General features: G+C 42.3%; 2 protein-coding genes across 3 annotated transcripts in view; both read left to right on the forward strand.

Annotated features, from left to right (window-relative positions):
• The first annotated feature begins 775 nt into the window (after nucleotides 1–775).
• Nucleotides 776–11,615, forward strand: LOC143521459 (prostacyclin synthase-like). Its single transcript, XM_077014347.1, has 10 exons — nucleotides 776–948; nucleotides 1,625–1,748; nucleotides 2,529–2,704; nucleotides 4,249–4,395; nucleotides 4,941–5,068; nucleotides 6,229–6,404; nucleotides 8,662–8,806; nucleotides 9,784–9,965; nucleotides 10,629–10,780; nucleotides 11,189–11,615. The coding sequence occupies exons 1-10, from the start codon at nucleotides 884–886 to the stop codon at nucleotides 11,346–11,348; spliced, it is 1,455 nt and encodes a 484-aa protein (XP_076870462.1). The 5' UTR covers nucleotides 776–883; the 3' UTR covers nucleotides 11,349–11,615.
• Nucleotides 11,616–12,680: 1,065 nt separating this feature from the next.
• LOC143521460 (potassium voltage-gated channel subfamily B member 1-like) overlaps nucleotides 12,681–25,994 on the forward strand; it is a 38,979-nt gene continuing 25,665 nt past the window's right edge. The window contains exons 1-2 of one of the 2 annotated variants that reach the window (XM_077014348.1): nucleotides 12,681–12,944; nucleotides 13,942–14,614. In XM_077014348.1, the coding sequence (XP_076870463.1) occupies nucleotides 14,060–14,614 (555 nt within the window). In that variant the 5' untranslated portion in view covers nucleotides 12,681–12,944; nucleotides 13,942–14,059. Of the gene's footprint in view, nucleotides 12,945–13,941; nucleotides 14,615–25,994 lie in introns of those variants that run through there. The other variant, XM_077014349.1, reaches the window with a different exon arrangement.

A 25,994-nucleotide genomic window follows, 5' to 3' on the forward strand; every position in this document is an offset into this window, starting at 1 on the left:
AACGTTCTGAAACAGCTGACTGCCATCAAAATGAAGATGCAACTCATTCACTCGTCAATTAATTTTTCAAATATCTAATAGTGACAATATGTACAATATGTAACCCGTCCATAGCTATGAATCTCTTGGGCATCACTCTGAATGAAGCCTCTGAATTTGCCCCTCTGAACCATTTCATTGGTGCACTTAACTACTAAATATGCTGTGTTTCCAGTTAGATTTGAGGTATAATGATGTTGGGTCAGGCTAAAATCAGGTTCCTCTCTTAGGGAGCGACCTGTTCTTCATGATGCATTTGCTATTTCTCCATCAATAAGGCCTTCAATAAGCCTCTGAACCTGCCCCTTTAAATGTGTTCACCTATATGCCCACTGCTCAATATGCCATGTTGTGTGCTGGTATTTCGTCTGATTCATTTGTGTTCTAGAACAGCATTTCTGTGGTTTTAGTTTTCAATTCTAAGAACATGTTTCCTTACGTTAGAAATGCTGATGAATTCAATCGTCATGTACAAATTGCATACAATTGCAACGACTTGAAATAGAAACCATTTTACATAAGGAATGCTTTCATTATATTTTAATATTTTTTTCTACATTCACAAAATCAGTATGGGAAACAATAACCTCTTAAATGTATGTTCATATGCTCGTTTGTTTAATCTATCTCTTTTAAACAAAGTGCGCAGCAAACACGCATCGTGAACACACCCTTTATGAGTAAGGAACCCACTTGAGCGTCGTTCCCTCTTCACAGTGATTCACTCGGCGTTCCCGTCTGCGCGCGCCTCCTCAAATATAAAAGCACGCGCCACTCAGACACAAGAAGAGTTCTACATCATTTACATCGGTCAGCTCACTTGTAAATCAGACTAAATAGGACAATGATTTGGACAATTCTCTTGCTTTTTAGTGTATTTCTTTTTTTATTTCTTTCCTATCGCAAGCGGTAAGTTATTTATTTATGAATACATTTCTTATTTCCCTTAACGTGCTTACCTGTAGTCTGTGAAGTTGATGTACACAGTTTGCCTTCTTTCTAGCACGTCTTCCATTGGGAAAAAAAGGTTTATGGGGTAAAACTATATAGTTATAGAATCCTTCTAAACACATCATGATACATTTATTTTGGGCAGAATATGTAGTTGGTGTCCGTGTTTCTCCGACTTCAGTAACATCAGCTCGTCTAAAGCAAAACAAAGGCACTGATACATTTGATTTATGCATGGACATTACGATTATGGTTTTGTATAATTAATTGGAAAAGACATTTTGTTATAATGTACATCTGTTTTCTCTCCGCTTTCCATTTGAATACTATGTCTCATTGTAGTGTTTTGCTGTCTGTCTCAGTACGGTTTATATGTAGATATTATATATTATATGTAGATAAATGTGTTTATATTTCATCATGTCAGAGAAAGGACACTACTGGTTTAAGTAATGATTTTTCGCCCGTGTTTAAGATCTAGTAGAACATTCTCATCTCAGACACCCTTAAGTTTATGTAGCTTACGCCACGGAACTGTAGACTGGTATCAGATTGGATTTCAGAGTGACGGTTCTGTGATCGTTTTTGTGAATAATTCTGACCTCACTGGTAAAAACGACGATGGTGTTTGCAGGTCAGAGCGAGAGCCACCTTTAGATAAAGGACTTATTCCGTGGTTGGGACATGCACTGGAGTTTGGAAAGGATGCTGCGAAGTTCATAACACGAATGAAGTTAAAACACGGGGACATATTTACGGTAAGAAACTGCAGGGGTTATGTACACGTGCTGGTCATCAGGTTTGAATATCATGAAAAAGTCCATTTATTTCAGTAATTTCATTCAAAAAATGAAACTTGTATATTATACTCATTCATTACACACAGACTGATATATTTCAAGTGTTTATTTCTTTTAATTTCATGATTATAACTGACAACTAATGAAAACCCCAAATTCAGTATTTCAGAAAATTTGAATATTACTTAAGCACAATACAAAAAAAGGTTTTTTTTTGCCAACTGAAAACTATGAACATGAAAACTCTGAGCATGTACAGCACTCAGTACTTAGCCTGGGCTCCTTTTGTGTGGAGTCTATCTGTCTGTAGCACTGCTCAGGTGTTATGAGAGTATCTGTCTGTAGCACTGCTGAGGTGTTATGAGAGTCAATCTGTCTGTAGCACTGCTCAGGTGTTATGAGAGTCAATCTGTCTGTAGCACTGCTCAGGTGTTATGAGAATCTATCTGTCTGTAGCACTGCTATTTGCTAACATGGCTTTTCCCTTTAGGTGTTTTCTTCCTCTAATTCTCTATTGTTTCAGGTCTATGTATGTTTAAATGTTATCTTTCTTTTGATTGTATTACAGTGAAATGCATTATAAAAACAAATTTTTGATTTGCCTTTCACAGTGTCTGCACTATATGCTTAACCGAGCATGAATGAGCCATGAAGCTCGTGTGTTTCTCACTGTTCTAGTTTACTAGTAAGGTCATTAGTATCAGTAGTATTATTTGCTATACATCTTCTGTCTTGCAGGTTCGTGTGGCTGGTCGCTATGTTACCATCTTGCTAGACCCCAACTCTTATGACTCCGTGCTTCAAAACACTACATATTTGGATTTCTCCCGCTTTGCACAGGCGCTTATGGACAGGATTTTTAATTTGAAACTCCCAAATCACAAACCCGACACAGAGAAGGTCATAATGAAGAGGTATGGTGTTCGGGCCACTGTAGTCACCCATTTTAACCTACCTCATTTTACGTCAGTGCCACACAGTTTCCGTGGTTTCTCCTCTCCTTACACACTTGTATTAGAGTAATAGAGATGAAGGTAACTTAAAAGGTCTAAGACACTATGGTTTTGTTAGACTTCTGCGTAATTGAATTCATTCATTATCTTTTTAGGATGTAGAGGTATAGAGGTTTTCCCTTCTACCCTGTTTTTATTGTGCTAAAGCTCTTCCCTGACTGCTTGTTTTTTTTTCTGATATGTACACACGGATTTTCTTGTTTGCGAGGAGTTGCACTTTATCTGGTTTTGAAATGCATTTAAAGAACCATCTGTGACTTATTATGGAAACCAGGAAACTCAAGAGGTGTTTCTTGAGGAAACTTAATTTTTCCTGTTTCCTTAATAGGTAGGCTAGAGTTTGTTTAGTCAGTCCACACTCATTAGTGCATTGCCACATCTGCCAACAGCTCTGAAACGGCACTACTGTCTATGTTCTAAAAATGGTACACAACAGGAATACTAACAAAGCAGTGATGTGAGCGACACGTCTCTGGATCGGAGTGTGAACAGCAACACCAAGTGTAGAGAGACTGCACATATTTTAATGGGACTGCTGTGCTGTCTGCTATATTACTGTAAGATGGATCACAAAAAAATGACTGGACGAAAATAAGATGTGGTGCTCTTTCACACACTTACTGCTTCACATTGCTTAAGATGAGTAGTGAGTTTCATCATTTTGTGATTCAGTCCTTTTTAATCTAGTTTACAACTGTACTGAACACTAATGTCGCATATTATGCCAAATGTGATTTAAATGGATGTCTCAGAGTTGACTCAAGCTTTGGTTATGATTTGTGGGTCTTGTAACTCTTTTGCCTCAAGTTATGTCAACAAGTAAAAACATTTCCTCAGCCATTTCCTTTTAAAATAGGCCTGTTGACTGAAGAGTGCGTCGTCTAAGAGAATCTCTTGACGAGAAGAATGGCATCACTGTCTTATTCATCTTCCCGCTATATCATTAATCTGGGATAGGCCTTTTGTCATGACTTCTCTACGCATGTTCTGGGGGTGTGGTTCATAGTAACATTCCTTTTTCCGAAGCCTTTTCACTATTTGTTATGGCCCAGGTGTATTCACTTATATCAAGTGACACAAAACCAGGAACAAACATCTCACAGCAGCTCAGGTACCTTTGTGGAATGACCTGGCATCATGTTATCACAAAATCCTGTGATCCTCCAAAAACATCTGATATAGATTCAACTCTATTTGAAGAAGTAGGGATTTTCTGACCTTCTGTATTTGGGGTTAGATAGATGTACGCTGAGATATTGTTCCATGTGGGACAGAGTTGGAGGTATTGATACAAAAAATCAAAACATGTTCCTTTGATATTTTTTGTTTGTCTGAGATGAAGCACAGGTAGAAGATGTAATCAGGGAATGTGTGGGTGGCGTTTGGTCTCAAGCAGCACAGTACATACTTCTTTTACCTCATGTTTAAGGTTTTGGTGTTTACAGATACTTCCATGGTGAGAACCTCTCCAACCTGAACCAAACCATGCAGAACCACCTCAAAACTCTTCTCGCCCTGGAGATGGCAGGTCAAAACCGGTCCGACTGGAAATGCGATGGCCTCTTTGGGTTCTGCTACAGTCTGCTGTTTAGGTAGAGCATTAGTTCATTCCCAGGCACCCAATAAAGCTTTAAAGCCACATCCAATAAACAGTTTATATGTGCAGCTCATTTGTTTGTACACACGTTGGTGTTTGTAAATGGAAGGCATGACACATGCCTGAGAGATATAGGAGAACCATAACAAGTTGCAACATCATGAGTGCACTTAGAAGAGCTAACAGGAAGGTCTGACCCGCACTGCCCTTTGATTGGCTAATTATGTCATTTGTTGTTTTACTTAGCAGAGTTGTTAAACTCTGCTTGTTAAATCCACATGCAACATTTAGGCTATTTTAATAAATAACCAGAAGATTTTTAAAAAGAGCAAAAACACATTAATGGTGGCCATAGCAGTGTTATTCAGATGTCGTTAACCACTAGTAGAATTGAAGATTACCTCTGTTATGGCAGGAGAAACTGATACTCTACACTGTCACCATCAGCCCAGAGGGTCGCTGGGGTTTGTCACGTCATGGTTTCTGGAGCCTTTGCCCTGCCTGCAGGGTTGACAGCCTGTTCACTCTTTCTGCTTTTAGGGCTGGATATCTCACCCTCTTCGGCGGAGAACAGAATGACAGCTGCAGCGATGCAGCCAACGTTTATAAGGAGTATCAGAAGTTTGATGGCTTGTTGATCAAGTTGGCTCGCAGCACTCTAAAGTCAGGTCAGTTACTCCTCCTGCTCCGGTGAACTGGGTCGAATTCAACCTGATGTTTTTACTTACTGTTGACATTGAAGACAATGCATTGCTTTACTGGCAAAGGCATATTTTTTATTCATTAGTTTAATATATTAATATACTTCATTAAACCACCTAAATTTTTTTTTACTTTTTGTCAGAATGAGGTGCAGCTGACACTACTAAAGTCACAGAATGATCCTTGTTTTCTATTCTGCATTTTAACCACGGCACTTTAAAACCAGTGTCGGGGCCGTGACTGATTCAAGGAGTGCCTTCATATTCAACAAGTTATCTACAATAACGTCGTCATTTAAAGCTGCTTATGTTTTGTCAAGTCTGGTTTCCATAGTGTCTGAATCACCTCATTTCTGCTGACTGCTCACTGGCATACGACGCCTCCAGCGACGCCCTTTAAATCAAAACAATGTCAGAAATGTTTCCACTTGCAGTCGTGCACTCACAGCGACCTCCTCGCCCTCCGCCCCGCTGGTCCACGTCATCTTCCACGTCATGGTCCACGTGCGCTCTAGATGTTTAAGATCCTCACCGCCGTGTATCTGATCTAGCCCTGCGTGACCACCCATGAACAGCCCTGACACACCCTTCCATCTCCAGTATTGGTTCACGTCCTGTCCTTCTCTGCACTGCTGGGGTGTGTGTACACAACCCCTACACAGACTTCCACATATGTCCTACGATACGGTTTATAGTGATTTGATAAAGTCAAAGCGAGGTACATCTACACACGCTCCACGGTCTTGTTTGATTGGTCGGTTTTCGTTCCCCTCTCTCCCTTAATCACTTGTTCCCGCTTTCTTTCTCCCATCGCCCTCGTTACACTGTGTGTTCAGTGCTGGCCAGAGACTAAGACTGCGATAAGACTGCACTAAGACTAAGACTGCACTAAGCTTGATGCCTGCTCTCTCTCTCTGTTCAGTCCCGGTGTGTGCGGGCGTGCTCTACTTCCTCAGGCACGTCCCTCTGCCCGGTCCTGTCCCAACTATGAATCAGTGTTTCATAACTCGCGCTGCCGTTTTGAGATCATTCACAGATGATCTTTGCTTAAGTTGATGTCTGTTTTATCAGTGTGCAAGTGAGCTCTTCTTCCTCTGCCATATCATTGTGCTGTTTCGTGTTTGCAGGAGAGAAGCAGGCTGTGGGTTTGGTGAAGTCCAGGCTTTGGGAGTTACTGGCGCTGGCCGGTCTGAGGGAGGAGTCCAGCGCGTGGATGCGAAGCTACCGTGAGCACCTGCAGGAGCAGGGCGCTGACCAGGAGACCCAGAGGAAGGCCATGCTGCTGCAGCTCTGGGCCACACAGGTACAGGAGCATCCCTGACCCAAACGGGGTCCGAACCCCACCCTTCACGTCACTCCAGCCTTGGGGTGAAACCGCACTCTTTTACCTGAGGTCTCATTAAACGACTGAAACATGTAACTTTTGCATTGGCATGCAGTGTGTGTCTGGGACGACTGCAGAATTAACACGATCCATTAGGGGAACTTACATGGTTCGTTTTGAGTCTGAGCTATTATTGTCTGTGTGGGTGTAGTAAATATAAAGCTGTTGATGTAAGAGTTATTTTAAGCTTTTGAACAGGTCTCTTGATCTACGTGAGCTTTTGTTTTCTAGAATTACCTAAAAGAATTCCTGTCATTGTAATCGAACTCTCATAAAGGCATGGCAGCTAAACACTTCAGGGACACACCCACGTATCTTAGGGCCAAACTCAACGTGAGCTCCTTTATTATCCAAGTGTCAATCAAGCTGTCTGAGATGCCAAAGAAAAAGTTGAGAGTCACCTTTAACCTTTCACCTCATACACTTCAACCCATTGCAGCAGTGCTATGAACACTGATTGCCCCGTGGCTGAAATGGAGTAAAAAGAGCGAAAGCATTTGCAGGCACCACTGACCTACAATACAGAACCTTATTACCTTACTGTGGAGTTTCAGTAGTACTTCAGTAGTAATGGTAATGAAATTCTTTACAGTAGCTCAGTACACCATGCCAGAATTCCATTAGCATGACCATTCCAGCAACCAGGCCCAAGAAAAGGCAGAGCAGAATGCAACCGGGTCTGCTTTTGCAAATGAAGACTGTAGTCATGAAGTTTGAGGAAGGTCAAATGATCATTCAATCCCAACTCACTTTCTAGGAGATTTGTAAAGGTACATTCACCCCCCCCCCCCCCCCCCCCCTCACTATGTAAAGGGTCCGTCCCTTTGGGAGAAGCAGCCTTTACATCGGTTTTTCCGATTGCTTTGAATGAGAGGTTTATCAGGTCCTCAAGGTTTGCAGTCCATCATGGACTTCTGTGCAGTCTAGGTTTATCTTTTAATCCAGCTCTGCAGAGCATTCCTTTTATGCTGGAAGCTGAACAGAACAAAAACAACAACAAAAAAAACTTTTCTAATTTGGAGTTTTCGAGGACTGGTTCTGCTAACCTAAGAGCTCAGATTAACAACGGCACAGAGAGGTCAATACCGAACCTGGCCTGAGGAGGGTGCTGTTGTGTCACTATAAAACAAGTATTCCCTCATTTTCATTTTTTTCAATGAATACTCTCTCAGGTTGTCTGCAGTAGTGATCATATTTAATTTATAAAATTAACCACTGAAAGTGTGTGCATTGAAATAGATGATAACATACTGTGTAGCAGAATTTGGTATAATATAATCTTCTTTTGTATTCACCGTATCTTCTTTTGATCTATTCAGATTCAACAATGGAATACAGGCTCCCATTATGTAGTATACAAAAGCCAAACATATATTCGACATATTTTGACAAATCTTCTCTGTTAGTATTACTGTCCACCGCACCACCACTGTGTATTTGTATTGCCTACACATGGACACTTTGTTTCATTTGTGGACACTGCACTATATCAGCATTTAAACATCAGCTCTAATTTATCATGGGGCATGGCCCATTTGTCCATGCTCATGATAGAAACGTCTAGGTCATGGTTCTGTTCCGTGGCCACAACGTTCTTTGATATTATGACTTTGCTTCCCAGTGGTCTTCCTTTTATAGTAAGCCCTTTAGCACTGGGGCTATGAAGTTAGCAGTGCTGTATATCACGGCGGTGGGCAGGGAACGGGTTGCAGACACATTCCGTGCTTGCGTTGTGCTCCTAAATCATCCAGTCTGTCTCTGCTTTGCCTCCCCGTCCTCGGCGAGCTAATATACAGCACGCTGCAGTTAAGGAGCCGTAGGTGACGGTTTGCCCACGACACTGACCTTCCACTGTGAATATGAGAAGTGATTAAACTCTAGATGTCCACTGCATTGCAGTGCTTATGACGTAATGTACTCATGTACTTCATGCCTACCTGTCATTGTTCCAGAAGCAGAATAATCCAAAAGGATTAAAAATCCGAAGGGATTATTATATTAATCAATATAATCCAAAAACAGAAATAATCCAAAAGGTAGAGAAGTTAGAACACAGGACAAAATGAAATTCAATACGGTGTACGGCCTTATTTGACACACACGACATTAACGATGTTTACACACGGACAAACTGTGGTGTGGAGCTGTAATGTTGCTCGGCGCTGTCTGTTACCAGGGTAACGTGGGCCCGGCTGCCTTTTGGTTGCTCTCCTTCCTGCTGACCCACACAGAGGCCATGAGAGCCGTGAGGGCGGAGTTGGACGGCGCCGCCGTGCCCGGCACAGCCGCACTTGACCCCGCAAAACACACGCCGGTGTTTGGTGAGTCCCACGTGTGCGTTTACACTGAGAGAAACCATGTGGCGTCTCTGTCAAAGCGTGAGTGGCTTCCATCTGACATTTAGCATAAGATCTCTCACGATATCAGTGGCAACGACACGTGCTGTTGCAGAAACACGCATTCTTATATCATATTTATAAACTGTAGTATTGTATGTTGTGAAACATAGTTTCATATGTAACACTATAATAATTTTCAAGTCAGATGGAAAAGACTCAGCACAATGACACAAAAGACTAAACAATATGTTATGAGTGTATTTCATACAGCATTAATAAATGAAGTAGTATTTAGCAAGAACAGGGGGAAAATCAATTTTTTTTTTCTAAATAAATAAATAATTCTAGTGATTTTCTACTTGAAAATGTTAATTTCTCAGGAAAAACAAATGAATTAATGTGGCCTCAATCTCTATGAGTCATTAGTCCTTTTACAGTAAAGACCAAAAAACAAACAAACAGAGAAACTCTTAGTCAGAGATATCTGGTTGAATGCAGCTGTTCTTGTAATGGTTCTTTGTTTTGACAGTGTGATACCACTAGTTATTCTTAAGGGGTTTTATTGGTCTCAATTGCACTTGCATGATATGCTCCAAAAAGCATATAACACTTTTCTCACATCGGCAACTGCATATCACGTCACCCAGCTGTGCTGTACCAGTAACCAGTCCGTAAGACTCTGAGTGCTTCACAGATTATCCTGAAGCACAGCTAGAGGAGAGTCTTCTAGCCATGACCAAGGGTCGTACCAGGCAAAGAGGACAGAGACATCACCTGCATGTCCTTCTCATCTTTAGAAGATTGCAGAATAGAAATTAGAATTAGAACTCAGGGGAACACACCAGAGTTCACATCAGGTGCGCCTTCAAAGGAGGTTAGATGATCTTAGCAAATCTGACGTACGCTATTTTTATTGTGTCTCTTTTTTTAATATTGGTATGCAAATGTGATTTTTCTAGACAGTGCCCTGGAGGAGACTCTTCGCCTCACTGCCGCCCCCTTCATCACTCGGGAGGTACTGCAGAATACAACGCTGCACATGGCAGACGGAAAAGAGTATGACGTGAGGCAGGGCGACCGTGTGTGTCTGTTTCCCTTCGTAAGCCCACAGATGGACCCTGAAATTCACCATGAGCCAGAGGTACACAGTCACGCCAACACACTCACACTTCCGGAGCAATAGCACACATTGTTATCAAGTGAATAAATGAACCAAACATCACCACAGTTTCCCATTGGGACTAGAGTTAACAAACAGGTCGAGGAGTTTTCAAGCATACAGCATTGCTACTGTTTGAAGTCTTATCAAAATCTGACTTATCATTTACAGTATTTCCCGACAGTGTCTGTTGTCACCATCCAACTAATAGTGATATTGTTTAGTATATTTGACAAACATTCTCAAGGGGATTGTCTGGTTGCATAAGGAAAATAGTGACTCTGCTCTCACACACCCTCCCCAACTTTAAACTTACCGCGGATTACTCTCTGGAAAGGTTTAACCCAGAACATAAGGCAGATTAGGACTAGCAATGATAACAGAAAGAAGCTAATTGGTGTGGGAAGAAGCCCAGGTACACATTAGCGTCTCAGATACGTTTAGCCCAACAAAGCTATCAGTTAGGAAAATCTGTTCACTTGATGACGTCACAACAACATAGTCATGGTAACCCAAAGAGTTCCCTGATTGGCTGCAAGCAGCATATTGTGTTGAACATCAAGCTCTCACCGGTGAGTGAGAGAACATTTGTGGGTGTGCAAATCTTGTCACATAAATGTGGCTCCTATGTGATTTTCTTCACAGAAATTCAAGTATGACAGGTTTCTTAAAGCAGATGGAACAGTGCGGAGAGACTTCTTCAAAGGTGGGCGGCGTCTGAAGTATTACACCATGCCGTGGGGAGCTGGGACCAATGCGTGTGTGGGAAAGCCATTTGCCATCCAGTCCATCAGACAGTGAGTGTCCTCGGATACAAAGGGATTCCCAAAGGAAAAGCCAAACCTCGGCAGCTCGCCAACTATCCTTGAGCGACAGGGCCATAGAGATCATCACCACACACACACACACACACACAGGTTATATGCACACATCAGACACACGGGCATACTCAGATCAATATTCAGCTTGTTGTAAAGAGGACAGTCCTCTTCTTGCACATGCAAAGACAATGTGAATGCAGGAGAATCGTTTCTCCCATAGGAAACATAAACCTGCCTCTCATCCTTTCACTGGGTTCATCGGTCATATGAGCCAAGATAAACATTTTCCCATTTCATACAAGCGAGCGTGAAGTTGCTATGTTTGACGCACACGCGCGTTCAGCCCTTCTGAACGTCTTCTGCCTTCTCCCCTGTGCTGCACAGGTTCGTGTTTCTGGTGCTGTCCCATCTGGACTTGGAACTGTATGACCCGGAGGCTCAGGTTCCTGGCGTGGATGCCAGTCGTTATGGTTTTGGGATGGTGCAGCCCAATTCAGAGCTCCTGATCCGCTATAAAATCCGAGAGCAGCCTCGTGTCCTGTGACCATCTGCTGTCCTGAACACAGCTGTTTAACCAACCCATCCATACATATTTATTTTCTATGCTTTCAAGATTTTATGACTATGTAAATATAACTGTAAATACATATACTGTATTATTATGTGCCTTTAAATATATTTTCAGTGCTATATTAACAAATTTATGCTGTGGGAAGAAAATATTACTGAATATTTTTCAATTGTATTAGAAAATTAGCCATAGTTAAGTTTCTGGGCATTGTGTAATTGTCAATAAAAACACAGAATATGAGACACGTGAGATGCCTGCTCAACACTCCACATACGTAACGAATGCGTTGCTTTCATTTCCACATCACAGCATTAGTTTGATTAAGCGCCACAAGTGCCATAAAGGCTGCAGGGTCCTAATATCACTGCACTCTGTCACTGTGTCCTTGTACAAGACACTGATCCTAAACCTGTTCAGAACAGCGTGTAATGGCTCTCTGGTCAGATTTATGAAGGGTCCAAACTGACATCTGAAATAGTGCATCAGAAACGAAGTGGGAAACTCCCCAAAAGATATGCAGTTCGTTGATAGATCAATGATAAGAGATATATTAATATGCCTTGTGACTTGTCCATGATTACAGCTGTGTTTGCACTCGCCCGAACCAAAGCAAAACGTTCAATAAAAGCATTTTTGTAATTTTGTACAAGTAATTAAGACTATTCAACTCCACCGCAATACGAATTGGCCTACTTACAGAGGTAAAAGGGACCGTATCCCATATTTCAACGTTTTAAGACGCAAGAGGTCATTCGAGCTCCGTTCAGCAATGCAAGACATTACAGTGAGTGTTAAAATAAAATGGCTTATTGCTGGCGGGAGTTATGTTTGCCATTATAATGTCTTTGTTTATATGTGCGCTGTGATGTTCTAAACATAACGGCAGATTCCCATCTTACTCAACTTACTGGTAAGGAAGCGCTGAAAATCGTTTTGGAAGGCAGCAAAGACCGTAAACAAAGTCGGGAACAAAATGATATCTAAATTATGAAGTATACCACAATAACCCAAGCCATGTAGAAGATTTATCGCGCCAGAGATTTGTAATGATTCCCTTGATGATTCATGACTAGGAACAAGCTGGTCTCAGGCGCACCCACAATAATCTTCCAGAATACTGACTTCTCAAAAAGTCTAGCCAATGTTTAACGGAAAAGAGCAAATTCTGGTAGGGGCATGGGTGTTTGTGTATGAGGTGTGTGTGTGTGTGTGTGTGTGTGTGTGTGTGTGTGTGTGAGAGAGAGAGAGAGAGAGAGAGAGGGCAGCCCTCTCTGCAGAACTAACAGTCTAAGCTGCCACCCAACCGTCACGCACACACAACCTCCCTTAGCAGGCGAAAAACATCGTGTGGACTTACTGCTTATATCCTACTTGTTGACGTTCGCTGTCTGTGAAAAAAAACAGAGAATAATGGACCAGCGAATGGGCAGCACACGTTTATCTGTTCGAGTATACCGTGAAGATGATACCAAAGAAACGGAGGGAAAGGAGAATAGCTAATAAACTACAAGCTCACAGCCGACTCCAGGGTTGCCGCGCCTGCCTTGAATCTGTCCCCATGACACACGGGTACGTAGCGCAGTGGCGTTTTTACCATGATTATGATTTTACCAAGTTATTACGGGAGGCTACTTGTGTGGCTTCTTCTGGTGCGAGTGTTTTCACTAGATCAGTGTTCTCTAGTTTGTTGGCTGTTTATATCTACGTTTGCCAAATAAATCAGAATTAAATTGCAGTTTCTGTGGAGGAATATCACACATTTCCTGACATTATATCTGGTTTTAGACAATGGTGTGATAAAGTCGTTAGTTTGTAGTGAAGAATTTTTGTGAACTTTTGGCAACAGCTAGAACGCATTGATCACTTTGTATATTGGCAGAACACTGTGAAAATGTAAATTAGAAAACCTGCTATTCAAACTACTATTCAAACTACATTTCTCCATGTATATGTTAATGTTTATAGCAATACATAATGACTATTCCTGTTGCATATTTTGTACGTTTGTGTCCAATTTTGTAAGTTTATATTTATATTTTGTAAGTTTGTGTCCAAATAATGTATATATAATTTTGCTGTACTACTCGAATCTCCATAAAAAAAAAAAAAAAAAAGACTTCAAGTTGCCAAGTGGTTAATGTGTGTTAAATTATAAACATAACCTGCTTGTGTGTGTTAGTAGAGCTATTATCGCTCTAGGAGAGATGAGTAGGGCAGAGGAATACCTACAAATGTCAAGTCGGTATACACAGACTCTGTTTTAAAGAACTCTATGATTCACACTTTGGCTAATCCTTAAAAATTGAGTTCAGTGTCCGATAAAGAGAAGAGACACTGACGTGAATAAATGGTTTTTTTAGGGACGCTGGTTTCAGCACTGGACAGCGATCATTTAAAAGCAAGTTTACTGTAATTCACTCTTACAGCGAGGCAGCCATATACCGGATTATAATTGCGCAGATATTTTGGTTAGTGGATGAAGAACCCGGCATTGTGTTTTAGTTATCTTCTTATGTTGTCTCTGGAGTTCTGAGTACTTTATATTTATTTTCATCCTTTTTTGCAGATGCAAGAATGAAGGCGAACAAATCCAAATTTAGGCGATAGCTCTTCTCCTGGGTTGTGTCTTGGACACCTTCAACGATACTCCTTTGGTCTTCTATAAGAAGAAAGCACTATAAGAGATGATTAAAACCGGCTCTCGTTCAACCACCTCCGTACCTCCGGAGCCAGTGGAGATTATCCGGAGTAAGACATGCTCCCGACGGGTGAGATTGAATGTTGGCGGACTCCTACATGAGGTGCTGTGGAGAACCCTGGACCGGCTGCCCCGAACAAGGCTCGGTAAATTACAAGACTGCAACACTCACGAATCCATAATGGAAGTATGCGACGACTATAACCTGGACGATAACGAGTATTTCTTCGACAGACATCCAGGGGCCTTCACTTCCATCCTGAATTTCTATCGCACGGGAAAGCTGCACATGATGGAGGAAATGTGTGCTCTGTCCTTCAGTCAGGAACTGGACTTCTGGGGCATAGACGAGATCTACCTGGAGTCCTGCTGCCAGGCTCGGTACCACCAGAAGAAGGAGCAGATGAACGAGGAACTGAAGAGGGAGGCCGAGACTTTACGGGAGAGGGAGGGCGAAGAGTTCGACGACACCTGCTGCATGGAGAAGCGCAAGAAGCTCTGGGACCTTCTGGAGAAGCCCAGCTCGTCCTTCGCCGCAAAGGTAACAAGCTTCGTGGAGAGCTAGCCTGCTTTTCATTCACCCAGTGGCCTTATTTTTGCTCCCCATAAAAAAAATGCCCTTCATCATTCACTGCGTGAACGTACCTGTTTCAATGATCTAGCATGCGGTTTCCAGCATTCTAGCGTATTTAGCCTAGAAGACGTACATCAGAAGCAACCGGACCCAGAATGGTATGATTAAAAAAAACAGGGCTTTTAAAAAAGGGTTATCCAAGAATGCATCCAGACATCTTTTAGATGTGCAGTAATGGAGGTGTAATAATAACCTACATGAAACTGGAGCAGGGCAAAGTGACAGTGCTATAATTTGAATTACATGGGAGTGGTCCAGAAGAGTCAATATCCTTTGCTCTTCTATGTGTTTTCTAAGTAAGTGCTGTCATGTTATTTTCCATATCAAGCTAATTGCAAAACGCTATGCTGATGGAGTTAAAGTAATGCGCCAGCGTGTCCACGAGAAGCCTCCAGAATCAGTTTAATGTAGTTCCAGTGGAGTATGCATGGCATTAGCACTGCTAGAGGAGCTGCAGCTTTGATATTATCAGTAATTATATGCTCTTAACCCACAAATGCTCTTGAACTCCACATTTGTCTACACTACTGACAGAATGTGAGATCAGAGTGGAGCGCACCTCTGACATTTCTACACTCTTATGGAAATACATTACATACAGTAAAGTGATGCAGTATCTGCATTATGTGACAGTGTTAGTTTTGCTATGTGGCAGAGATGTTCATTGAATTAAACATTTTATAATAAAAAATACATTTACACAGCCATGTATCATGCATATAATTACATAAGTGCATATGAGGGACCCTCCTATAACTTATTAATGTGCTTTACTATAAATGCTGGTCAGGTCTAATTAGCAGTGCACACTCCTGTCAAATGATACCCAGTGAGTCCCACATTACGCATATACATCACGGTGCAATTAGCTTAGAAGGGACCTGCTTTGTAAATCCATCCTGTAGATCTACTTGCTGATTATCACAAGTCAGATGACTTTGGATATTTCCCACTTATCTACTTTTCCACAAGTCACAGATAGTTACTCGTTAGAGTAACTATACTCGAGAATGGAGGACATATGAAGAAGGAGGCATAAAATGACAAGACGTGTTCAGTTACATATTTCAGCACTGGATGTCTTTGATGACACTTAGCCACAGAAGTGTCAGTAATCATAGAGAGACAGGGTTCAGTTTGAAGAGGATTGTGCTCCTACTTAAGCACACTCTCTAGGGTATGAGGGCTTCTTCACAACTTTCAGTTACTCTTTCTCAAGAGTTTGTCTCTCAGACAGTTTCTTTCTTACCTCAGTCACAGACAGGAGTTGAGATACAGCGTCTTTAATCACACACTCATCCTGCTCAGGTGTTGAGATACAGCATCTTTAATCACACACTCATCCTGCTCAGGTGTTGAGAGACAGCATCTTTAATCACACACTCATCCTGCTCAGGTGTTGAGAGACAGCGTCTTTAATCACACACTCATCCTGTTCAGGTGTTGAGAGACAGCGTCTTTAATCACACACTCATCCTGTTCAAGTGTTGAGAGACAGCGTCTTTAATCACACACTCATCCTACTCAGGTGTTGAGAGACAGCATCTTTAATCACACACTCATCCTGCTCAGGTGTTGAGAGACAGCATCTTTAATCACACACTCATCCTACTCAGGTGTTGAGAGACAGCATCTTTAATCACACACTCATCCTACTCAGGTGTTGAGAGACAGCGTCTTTAATCACACACTCATCCTGTTCAGGTGTTGAGAGACAGCGTCTTTAATCACACACTCATCCTACTCAGGTGTTGAGAGACAGCATCTTTAATCACAAACTCATCCAACTCAGGTGTTGAGAGACAGCATCTTTAATCACACAGTCATCCTACTCAGGTGTTGAGAGACAGCATCTTTAATTCCACACTCATGCTACTCAGGTGTTGAGAGACAGCATCTTTAATTCCACACTCATCCTGCTCTGGTGTTGAGAGACAGCGTCTTTAATCACACACTCATCCTGCTCAGGTGTTGAGAGACAGCATCTTTAATCACACACTCATCCTGCTCAGGTGTTGAGAGACAGCATCTTTAATCACACACTCATCCTACTCAGGTGTTGAGAGACAGCATCTTTAATCACAAACTCATCCAACTCAGGTGTTGAGAGACAGCATCTTTAATCACACACTCATCCTACTCAGGTGTTGAGAGACAGCATCTTTAATTCCACACTCATCCTGCTCTGGTGTTGAGAGACAGCATCTTTAATTCCACACTCATCCTGCTCTGGTGTTGAGAGACAGCGTCTTTAATCACACACTCATCCTGCTCAGGTGTTGCTGTTGCTGTTCACATCGCAAACTGCATGTTAGCATCCTCTGTGCTTCTCCCAGTTCTTGTAAAATATACGGGACCAGTTTCCCTGAGTTAGACTAAACAGAATTTGCAGACAGAAATGTGATAATGGGATTCACCATTATCACTATGCTTTAGTCCAAAGGTAGGCTTAATCTGTGATTGGAAAACCATCCCATTTCTGAATTTCAATAAATCTTATGCTATATCAGATAGAATATCAGATATCAGATACAAACACAAAAAACTAAACAGTCCTTTAATGCTTAACAAGTCTTTTAATGCCTTTAAAAGGTGTGTTTTCTGAATTATCCATTGGTCACATCATAATTGTCAGCACAATTGTTCAAAGTATTAAGGTGTCTAGATAGATACTAGAGCTGACCCATATCAAAAACACAGGCCTTGAATGGTTTGCAGTCAGACCTCCACTGTAAGTTGTTTGTTGGAAAAGTTCAAAGTGTTTCAACTTTTGCGGCATGAACTAAGATGCAGCGAAACGTCAACAGATGTGAGAACACATGAGTGGTCTCAAGCAGAAGAGGAAAGTTCTAGATGGAGAAGAGGTTCATCAGCATGGTGGATTCCTTCCCTTCTCTAGCTATATAACTCCACATCGCCATGAGAGATTATCTGCGTCAGGCGACGTTCTTATATAAGTTCCGTGAATATGTGTTATTCTAAAGTCCTCGCATATATAAACAAACACTTTGTTTAACCAAAGGGATTCTAAGCCATCTCAGAGCACCTGCATAACCTTTCTTCCTGCTATCTCTCTCAAATATCCAAGTCAGTGGACTCACACAAGCCTGCTGCATGGCCAGTGAGCAGGAGGCTGATAAGCTGTGCAAATCCTGTGAGACTAATGTGACCCTGCTGGATAGGTTCACCTCTGCTTACCCTCACGCTCCAGAGAGAGACTCAACCTCCGCAGAATTTTCCCAGCATCATCTTCCTCGGCTCAGTGAAACGCACGCCACACTCCCAGAGACTTTCCCAGGCGACTTTCAATGCAGATGACGCAGGAGCTGCTTAATCCGAGACATAAATGACGGGAATCGGCTTCTGACTTGTTGGCTGTCTATAAATAGGCTTTAACAGGTCTTGATGTTTTGGGTGGATCTCGCTCAAACTGAAATATATACAGGAGATTCTTTCACGCCTGTTTGTTTTTGCACGTTTTTTCTCTCGTGTGTTAGTACAGAGGTATCGTAAAAAGTCCTCCCTTTTTCGTGATAGCAAATATCACAACATTGGGAGTTCAGAGAGAGTGAGCCGTGAGAGAATGAAAGAAAGAGAGAAGATGGTGGCGTTTCTTGCAGTGCCTGGGTTAAGAGATGAGCCCCGGGTCCATTCTCTCCGGCTGGTGCCACGGATGACTCTGTGATAAACGTGTCAGCAGAGGGCTGTGCAGCAGCTGTGCAGCAGCGAGCTTGTTTCTCTGTGCTTAATTGCAGGTCAGCAGGGTTGGAACTGTGCCACGCCCCTTACGCAGATTCCAATGCATGTATTTTTCAGCGTGGATGAATTTTTAATGGCGCATTAATTATGCTTGACTTTGTGCGGAGGCCAAGGAAGGTGCAATCTGGACTATCCATAACTCTCACTGTCACCCTCCTGCCCAATACTGTAGAGTTATCACCTCCAAAAATACATACAGGAGACAGACTTCTCCACGGGTGAGATTCTTCACTATCAGAAAGCCAGAGAGAGTAATATGTGCCTTATGCTTAGAGGTTTTATGTGGCACATCTTTTGAATTTACATTAGCGTGAGCTAATATCTTATCATATCTTATAGAGAGATTCAGAAGGACATAGCCTAGAAGAGATCCAAAACTGTCTGACAGTCCCAGTGTAAAATATGAATGCAACATTGTGTAATATGTAGCATGCTTGTTATGAGAGGCGCAGCAGAAAATTAATGGCCACTCTGGAGCAGGAGTAAAGTGTTTCACCTGCCAGGCTCACAAGACTAACGGGTGTTTGTGTGGGCCATAACGTGAAGCATAAGGCAGAGTTTACATTCTACAATGTAAAGTAAATCTTATCTACGTTATGCACATGTGCAGAGTACAAATGACCTCTGTCTTTGGGCACGACAGCTGACTATGTGTACTTGGTCTAAGGAGGCAATTTCGTCTTAATATTGGACTAAGTGATAAGAGAAACTTTAAGAGAACTTTAAGAGAATCGTTTTTGTGGGTTGGGAATTCTCACCTGTACACAATTATATACACAAACAGATATGACTCAGCATAAACACCACTACTGTTCCATTGTCCATTAAAGGTTTTGATTTCAACCACAGGCAACTCATTCATACCCTCCAGCACAGATAAGGTGCCATCTCATCCCAGAGATACCCTACACTGTACCACCAGCGGGGGTGGAAGACAGGAGAACACCACTAGAGTTCAGTTAAGACTCTCTGTCCTCTAAAAGTCAAACACTGGAATCTAAAACCACTGCAATGCTGGCATGAGAAGAGAAGCCTTCAGAGTGACGGTGAAAGCTGATTCTTTGAGTTATAAGTCTTTGCACATTAGCAATTATTGGACTCCTGATCTAATTCTGACATTTGATATTTGAACACTTTGTGAGTCGGGATAGAAATAATAGCTTCAGTCGTTTGAAAGGGCTATGTGATTGTTTTTAAATTGAGGAGTGTTTGAAAAATCAGTGCCCTTCTCTTTTAATCAACAAACTACACTTCAATTATGGACCAAGTCATGCTGGAAGAAGGTACAAACCTGCAGTCTTCTCTTTACTGCTTCCTTCACATTCTCCTGAATCAAAAGCGTTCCACAGCTGGTAGTTCTCTGGATAATTGCATTAAGATGTAACCAGAGCTGGATGTTGCAAGGACAGGCCATCCACAGGCATCAGAGTGAAGCCAAAAATACATCACTGACCACAAAACCTCAAGGGGCAGTCACACACACACACACACACACACACACACACACACACACACACACACACACACACACAGAGAGAGACACACACACACACACACACACACACACAATCAGAGAGAGAGGAAGAGAGAGAGAGAGCAAACAAGTTGAGGATGCATGATGTATTCATTTTAATGAATAAGACCACTTTAAAGATTGGGAAAGGCAAGAAATTGCTTGAGTTCATGTTGGTATGATCTAATCACCCATCACCGTTGACATAAGCCCTGCAAAATCTATAAGACTGCCTACCTTTGCCTCTCACATTCATCTCACGTGCACCACCTTACAGACGGATGTGTGGAAGCACACAGTGGAGAGAATTTTATTCTCCATCCAGTCCCAGACCAACAAACACATACCACAACCGTAGCCTATTTGCATGAAGTCTCTGTGATGGTACAAATGTTACATGCAGTACATACATTGAGTTACAATGGAGGTATTGAATCTGAACCTCTGTTTTCTATGAGATTCATTGTCAGTTGTCCCACAAGGAACAAGGCTGCTCTGAATGATTCCTCAATGACCTGCGTTTGCCTTTGAACTTGAATGGTAAAGGGCTATTTTTAATTGACGCTCCCTAAATTTAGACAATGGCATTGAGCAAGAGCAACCAAAGGCTATGAATTGTTTTTCAACAATGAGCAGAGATTAGTGTTATGGATTTCTGGGCATGGATGTTATTTGGTCAATGAGAAGCAGCCCTGGTGACAGATAGGGTATTATTAGTTTAATTAGTCATTAGTGGATCACAAACTGCTGTGTCAGTGTGCATCAGGAATCACGACTGGACTGTTTGTGCGGTTGGTCTGAGCCTAAAAACCAGCCAAGAGTGAATCCCGAGTGGTGGCAGGTTTAGGATGAAAGACCAGGGTTGAAGATTAAGATTAAAGATTAGGATGTGTACAGTGTTAGACGCTGACTGTGGGTTAAGTTTGGCGCATGTGGTCTGACTTTTCCCCTTGATAAAGGTGATTTATTGCAGACCTCAGTACAGGTCTCTGGGATGTAGGTAGAATGCATAAGGGAAATTGCATCTCTGTGAATTTTCCATCTGTGCTGCCATGGTGCATTAGGCTTTCATCAGAAGTGGATGGTTTTGCCTTGGATAACAATCCATTTATAGTACACAGTGCATTTCATCAAAGGGCATCCAAGAAGATACAGTCTACTATCATGAAATGAAACATTTGCCTCCTAAAACTATCTATGTAAGATATTTTTCTCTACCCCAAATTCAAATGCCTGTAGTAAGTGCACTCAGAGGCCTGGTTGAGAGTGGCAGTTCAGTGTAATTAACTCTTTGGGCTTCCTGAAAACCAGCTCTGGTATTAGAGCCTGCCAACCTGTTCAGGGTTGCCAGGGAGATAGGTGACCTTCATTAGCATATTGCAGAAAGGGGAGGGGCATGGTGCATTTGTACTAAAGGATCTAACACTACCTCTCCAATGACATTTTCTTCCAACATTTACACAAACATGCACACACGCACTTTAGCATATTCAAACGTGGATACAATGATAATAGTCACAGCTAGAAGTGTATTGTATAGATGCACCACAGTCTGGCTGTAATGGGAGTGGTCAAAAACAGCACTGTAGTGTGTTGGGACAGTTGTGACCTGGAATCATTGTTGTTCTTGGACCATTTTCACCATGCGCAAATGTGTTACAATTAAGAAATGTTTTTAGAGGCATAGAATCCAGGATTTCCTGCAGTCCTTGTTCCTAAATGTGTTCAGTGGCTTAGGAAAAGAGTGGTACGGATAATTAGGCCATTGAAAAAATGAGCTACTTTCTCTTCAGGTGGCCATGTACTTTTTGTGGGCCGCCTTCCTAGCACACTTCTGCAAAATGTGCCGCTTGACTTTCATGTGTACCACTCCTCCCCATGGATGGCTTTACCTTTTTAACCTTTTATCTGTGACTTTTTTCTCTTTCTCAAAGACATTGCCAAGCCATGTGTCAAGCATTTTTAAGTCATAACTATCAGCAATGTCTTTGATTAGGAGGGCGGAGTGATGGGGGACCTTCCAAACGGAAGCCTTTAGCGCGTGAGAGGATAGCCATTTGTCAGTGCCAAGGCTACTTGTCTGAAGATTTCATTCACTTATAACGGAGCTGCAATCATCTTTCAGTGATGAGGTGTAGAGGATAACCATGGAGCAGGAGTGGCAAATAAAGGGCATAGAGTAAACCAATCAACAGGCCTCTCCTCTTCTCCTCCTCTCCTTACGGACCTCCTCCACTCCGTAGAAAACTTAGCATGAAGGAGCAGATGGTGTCGAGCACCTGAAACACTTACTAACCATCCGCTGTGCCCGGGAGAGGCTGATCCACTGCATTCACTAGCACTCCCAAGCCAGTACTGGCACTTAACAGCAATCTAGCCTAGAGCACAGGACCGGCAGAATGTACCACTATTACATTTGAATCACTTCAGAAATACAGGCTTCTGCTGCCGATAGTGCCGTTTCCGATAAGAATGCGGACCTACACTTTTAGATTAGCTCATCTCCTCATATCACCGTAACAACAGTAAAGCAGGTGCATTATTAATTGGTGAGGTGACACCTAGACACAGTTTAATTAACAGAGTGTCTTTTAACATACTCTGTGCCTGTCATATAAAACCGAAGGCCAGTTCTATCCCCACTGGACTGTGTCCAGATTAGAATAGTGTTGACAATATAATCTTGTGTAGAACAATCTAACAAGCATCATAATTAAACAGTGTACTAAAATATATTTTTTTCATGTTTAGCACAGGTTTAAAAACATATACATCTATTCATTCATGAAAGACAAATGTAAGATTCTACTATTGCTACCAAGCTTATCAATCACGATCAGTCCTTTGAACAATACTAATATTTTATATATACCATTTATGATTTAGTTACATTTTTGCCCAATTTGGGTTATCCTAGCCTTAGGGTTCCACTAATCTGGCATGAGATCTTTTCTAGCCACCGACTGCAAAGCAACGCTATGTGTTCCAAGCACATACCACTAAGAACTTGAATCTTCACACCATCAGGCTGATGTTTGATTCAGCCAGTACACCATCCTGGGTGGATATAGAGTCACCACCACTGTCCAGACTGACCCTGTGGGAATGAGGCCAGACACATTTCACCAAATGGATGGAATCCAAACAGTACCAAGATGCTGGGTGTTTGCTTGGGCCCCAATATGGAGTAAACCAACACTGATGTTAAATGATATTTAAACTCTTGATTGTGCACTTTAATTAGAACAATGACACACAACAGTAACCTGTGTGGCAGACAAACAAAGACTTCACTCTGCACATTTTACCGCTGCGTTGACTTTGCCAGCGCTGCTCCATAGCAAAACGAATCAGCTGTCATGTAGTAGCTCGCTCTGCTTTGTGTTGCTTTGGCCAATCAGTAATTACCTGAAACAGACACTGAATCCTCGTCCTGCCAACTCTACTCTACAAGAGCCAACAGGCATGATAAATAAAAGATCAACTGAATGAATGAGTGTGGGCAAGAGCTATAGACACACATAATGGCCCCGTTCATTCAGGCTTTAGCTCCAGCATTATGAACTAAGTGGAATCATTTAATCAGAGTTGTGGTGGAGCTGTGCTGTTGTGGAAGACCAGAGAGGAAGATCCTCTCTTGCAGTTAATGAAGAGGGCGACTAAGATGGGTCTCAGGGACTTAGACTGCTGGAAAGCTCTGACCTCATCAGTGTTGAATTACCAAATCATCAGGCTTTAGGGGGACACTGGATCAACAAACAAATAGATTGAGTTGCAGTAAGTCGGCTATTTGGTCACATGAGACATGGAAAGTCATTTACTGCTGTTAACTGTTAACTGTTCACTGAATGGAGTCTGGAATTTAGAAAGTTCCCAATGAGTCTCTCCCTGCACTGTGTTATGACAGAGAAGTTCAGAGGTCTCTTCAGGAAAAACGCCTGCTTTTGAAAAGTCTCTGCTGCAGTCAGGACAGTGTTGGCAACACAGCACTTTCTGTACCCGAGTGCCGGCGTAAACTATAGCTGAGGGACAGATGGATGAGTGATTGAAGACTTGTGTGGCTATCCAGATGGGAGAGACCTCTTTGGCTTTAGTTTTAGACAAACACACAGAGAGAAAACGCTGAACAAATACACATGGTCTGCTAATAGCGTAGCCCTATTCACATAGTGAGCCTAGAGTCATCTAAGACTACAATGGTCACAAGCAGATCAGACATGATAGGAGATAGTAGAGACAAGGCAAACGAATGTAATAGCATTGTAAGGTCATAAGAACAAATATTGCAATTTATCACAAAATACATTCAATGAGCAGTGGAAATATATTAAGAGCTTTCTACATTAATTAATGAACATTATTGAAACATACTCAGGTTGCCACAAAATGAATTATCAGAGAAAATAGCAGAAAAAAACCCAGCAAAATACTTAACACAACACCACTTTATTATTTTTTATTTTAACAATATGTGACTAACTGAAATTAGCAAAAAAATTTAAACCCCCCACATGCATTTAGAGATTAAATGCATATAGAGATAAATGTACTGATGAGACATGACCATTATGCTGCAATTTCCAGTTGACAGACACTTGGTTAAACAAAGCAACTACTAAACTTGCCTACAAAATGGATTATAGGATAACAAAGGCCTCTCTAAGGTTCAGAGGGAGTTCCCTTCTGCTCCTCTGATTCACACTTTATTTGATTCATGGGGGTATGTGGAGTTGAAAGGGCAAATGTGGCACCCATGTGTGGCTTCTATCGATTCACCTGCTGCCCATTCCCCAACACCTACCTAGAGTAGGAAAGAATGTTGGTTGCCATAGCAATGGACCACGGAAGATGTTACCAAGGGGATGCCTGGCTATTCCACAGGGAGGAAATAGTTGTAAGGAGTCTGGGTGGATTTCTGAGTCAGGGCCCCCCGCTCCCCGTAGTTGTCTCCTACAGGAAATCAGCTATTAACGCACATCTCAGGGAGTTACTCTGAGGACAGAGGAGCTGTGGCCAGCATCAGCTGGCGTTAGGAGCGCAGTGCAGACAATATGAACCTGAAAGCAGTGACCTTAAGCCTGACCCTAAAATATCAATAGCGGTCCACAACAGGAAGGTTGCACGTCCTCATCCCAGTTCTCAGGATCCAGTGGATGGTCCATACTGTTGCTCATACACAGGTCCCTATTGACCTCTTATGTCCCCTCTCTTCCAAACCCACAAGATCCTCCCCACCTGCTCCTTGGCTCTCGGACACCCTACGTAACAACCGACGAGAACTGAGGATGGTTGAGAGGCGATGGAGGAAATCGAAGCTTACTGCTGATCTTCGCTTGTATCAGTCTCTCCTGTCCCTATTCTCCATGGAACTAACTGCTGCCAAGACATCATTCTACAGAGAGAAGCTGGAGGCATCTACATCAGATCCACGCAAGATGTTCAAAATCTTCTCTTCTCTCCTCAAACCCTCCCCCCCTCCAACTCCCACTTCTCTTACTGCAGATGATTTTGTCACCTTCTTTGAAGAGAAGGTCAATACGATTCGCAGCACCTTTTCCCTAGTCCCTGTTCCCACTGTGTCCCCTCCTACTCCTCCCTTTTCTCTAACCTCCTTCTCTCCTCTCTCAGCTGAGACGGTGCTTCAGCTGCTGACATCCAGCAGTCCCACCACATGCCCTCTGGACCCCATCCCATCCACACTCCTCCAGACAATCTCCCACGAACTCCTCCCTTTCATCTCGACCATCATCAACAACTCCTTATCTTCAGGAATTGTGCCATCATCATTCAAGGCGGCTAGGGTGGTGCCAATCCTAAAGAAACCCAACCTTGATGCCACCAACATCAGCAACTACAGACCGGTATCTCTCCTCTCATTCCTTTCTAAGATCCTTGAACGGGCTGTACACAACCAGCTATCCTCTTTTCTCTCACAGAACCAGCTTCAGGACCCCAACCAATCTGGCTTCAAGCCGGCACATTCTACGGAAACTGCACTCATTGCAGTAACTGAGA

The sequence above is a fragment of the Brachyhypopomus gauderio genome, chromosome 8, assembly GCF_052324685.1.
Source record: "Brachyhypopomus gauderio isolate BG-103 chromosome 8, BGAUD_0.2, whole genome shotgun sequence".
NCBI lineage: Eukaryota > Metazoa > Chordata > Actinopteri > Gymnotiformes > Hypopomidae > Brachyhypopomus > Brachyhypopomus gauderio.

Excerpts from the sequence above, each read along its gene's own strand:
- LOC143521459 (XM_077014347.1), top strand. The coding sequence starts at position 884 with ATGATTTGGACAATTCTCTTGCTTTTTAGTGTATTTCTTTTTTTATTT. Across the intron at positions 2,705-4,248 it reads GAGAAGGTCATAATGAAGAG|ATACTTCCATGGTGAGAACC; the intron begins GTATGGTGTTCG and ends TGGTGTTTACAG. Across the intron at positions 5,069-6,228 it reads TCGCAGCACTCTAAAGTCAG|GAGAGAAGCAGGCTGTGGGT; the intron begins GTCAGTTACTCC and ends TCGTGTTTGCAG.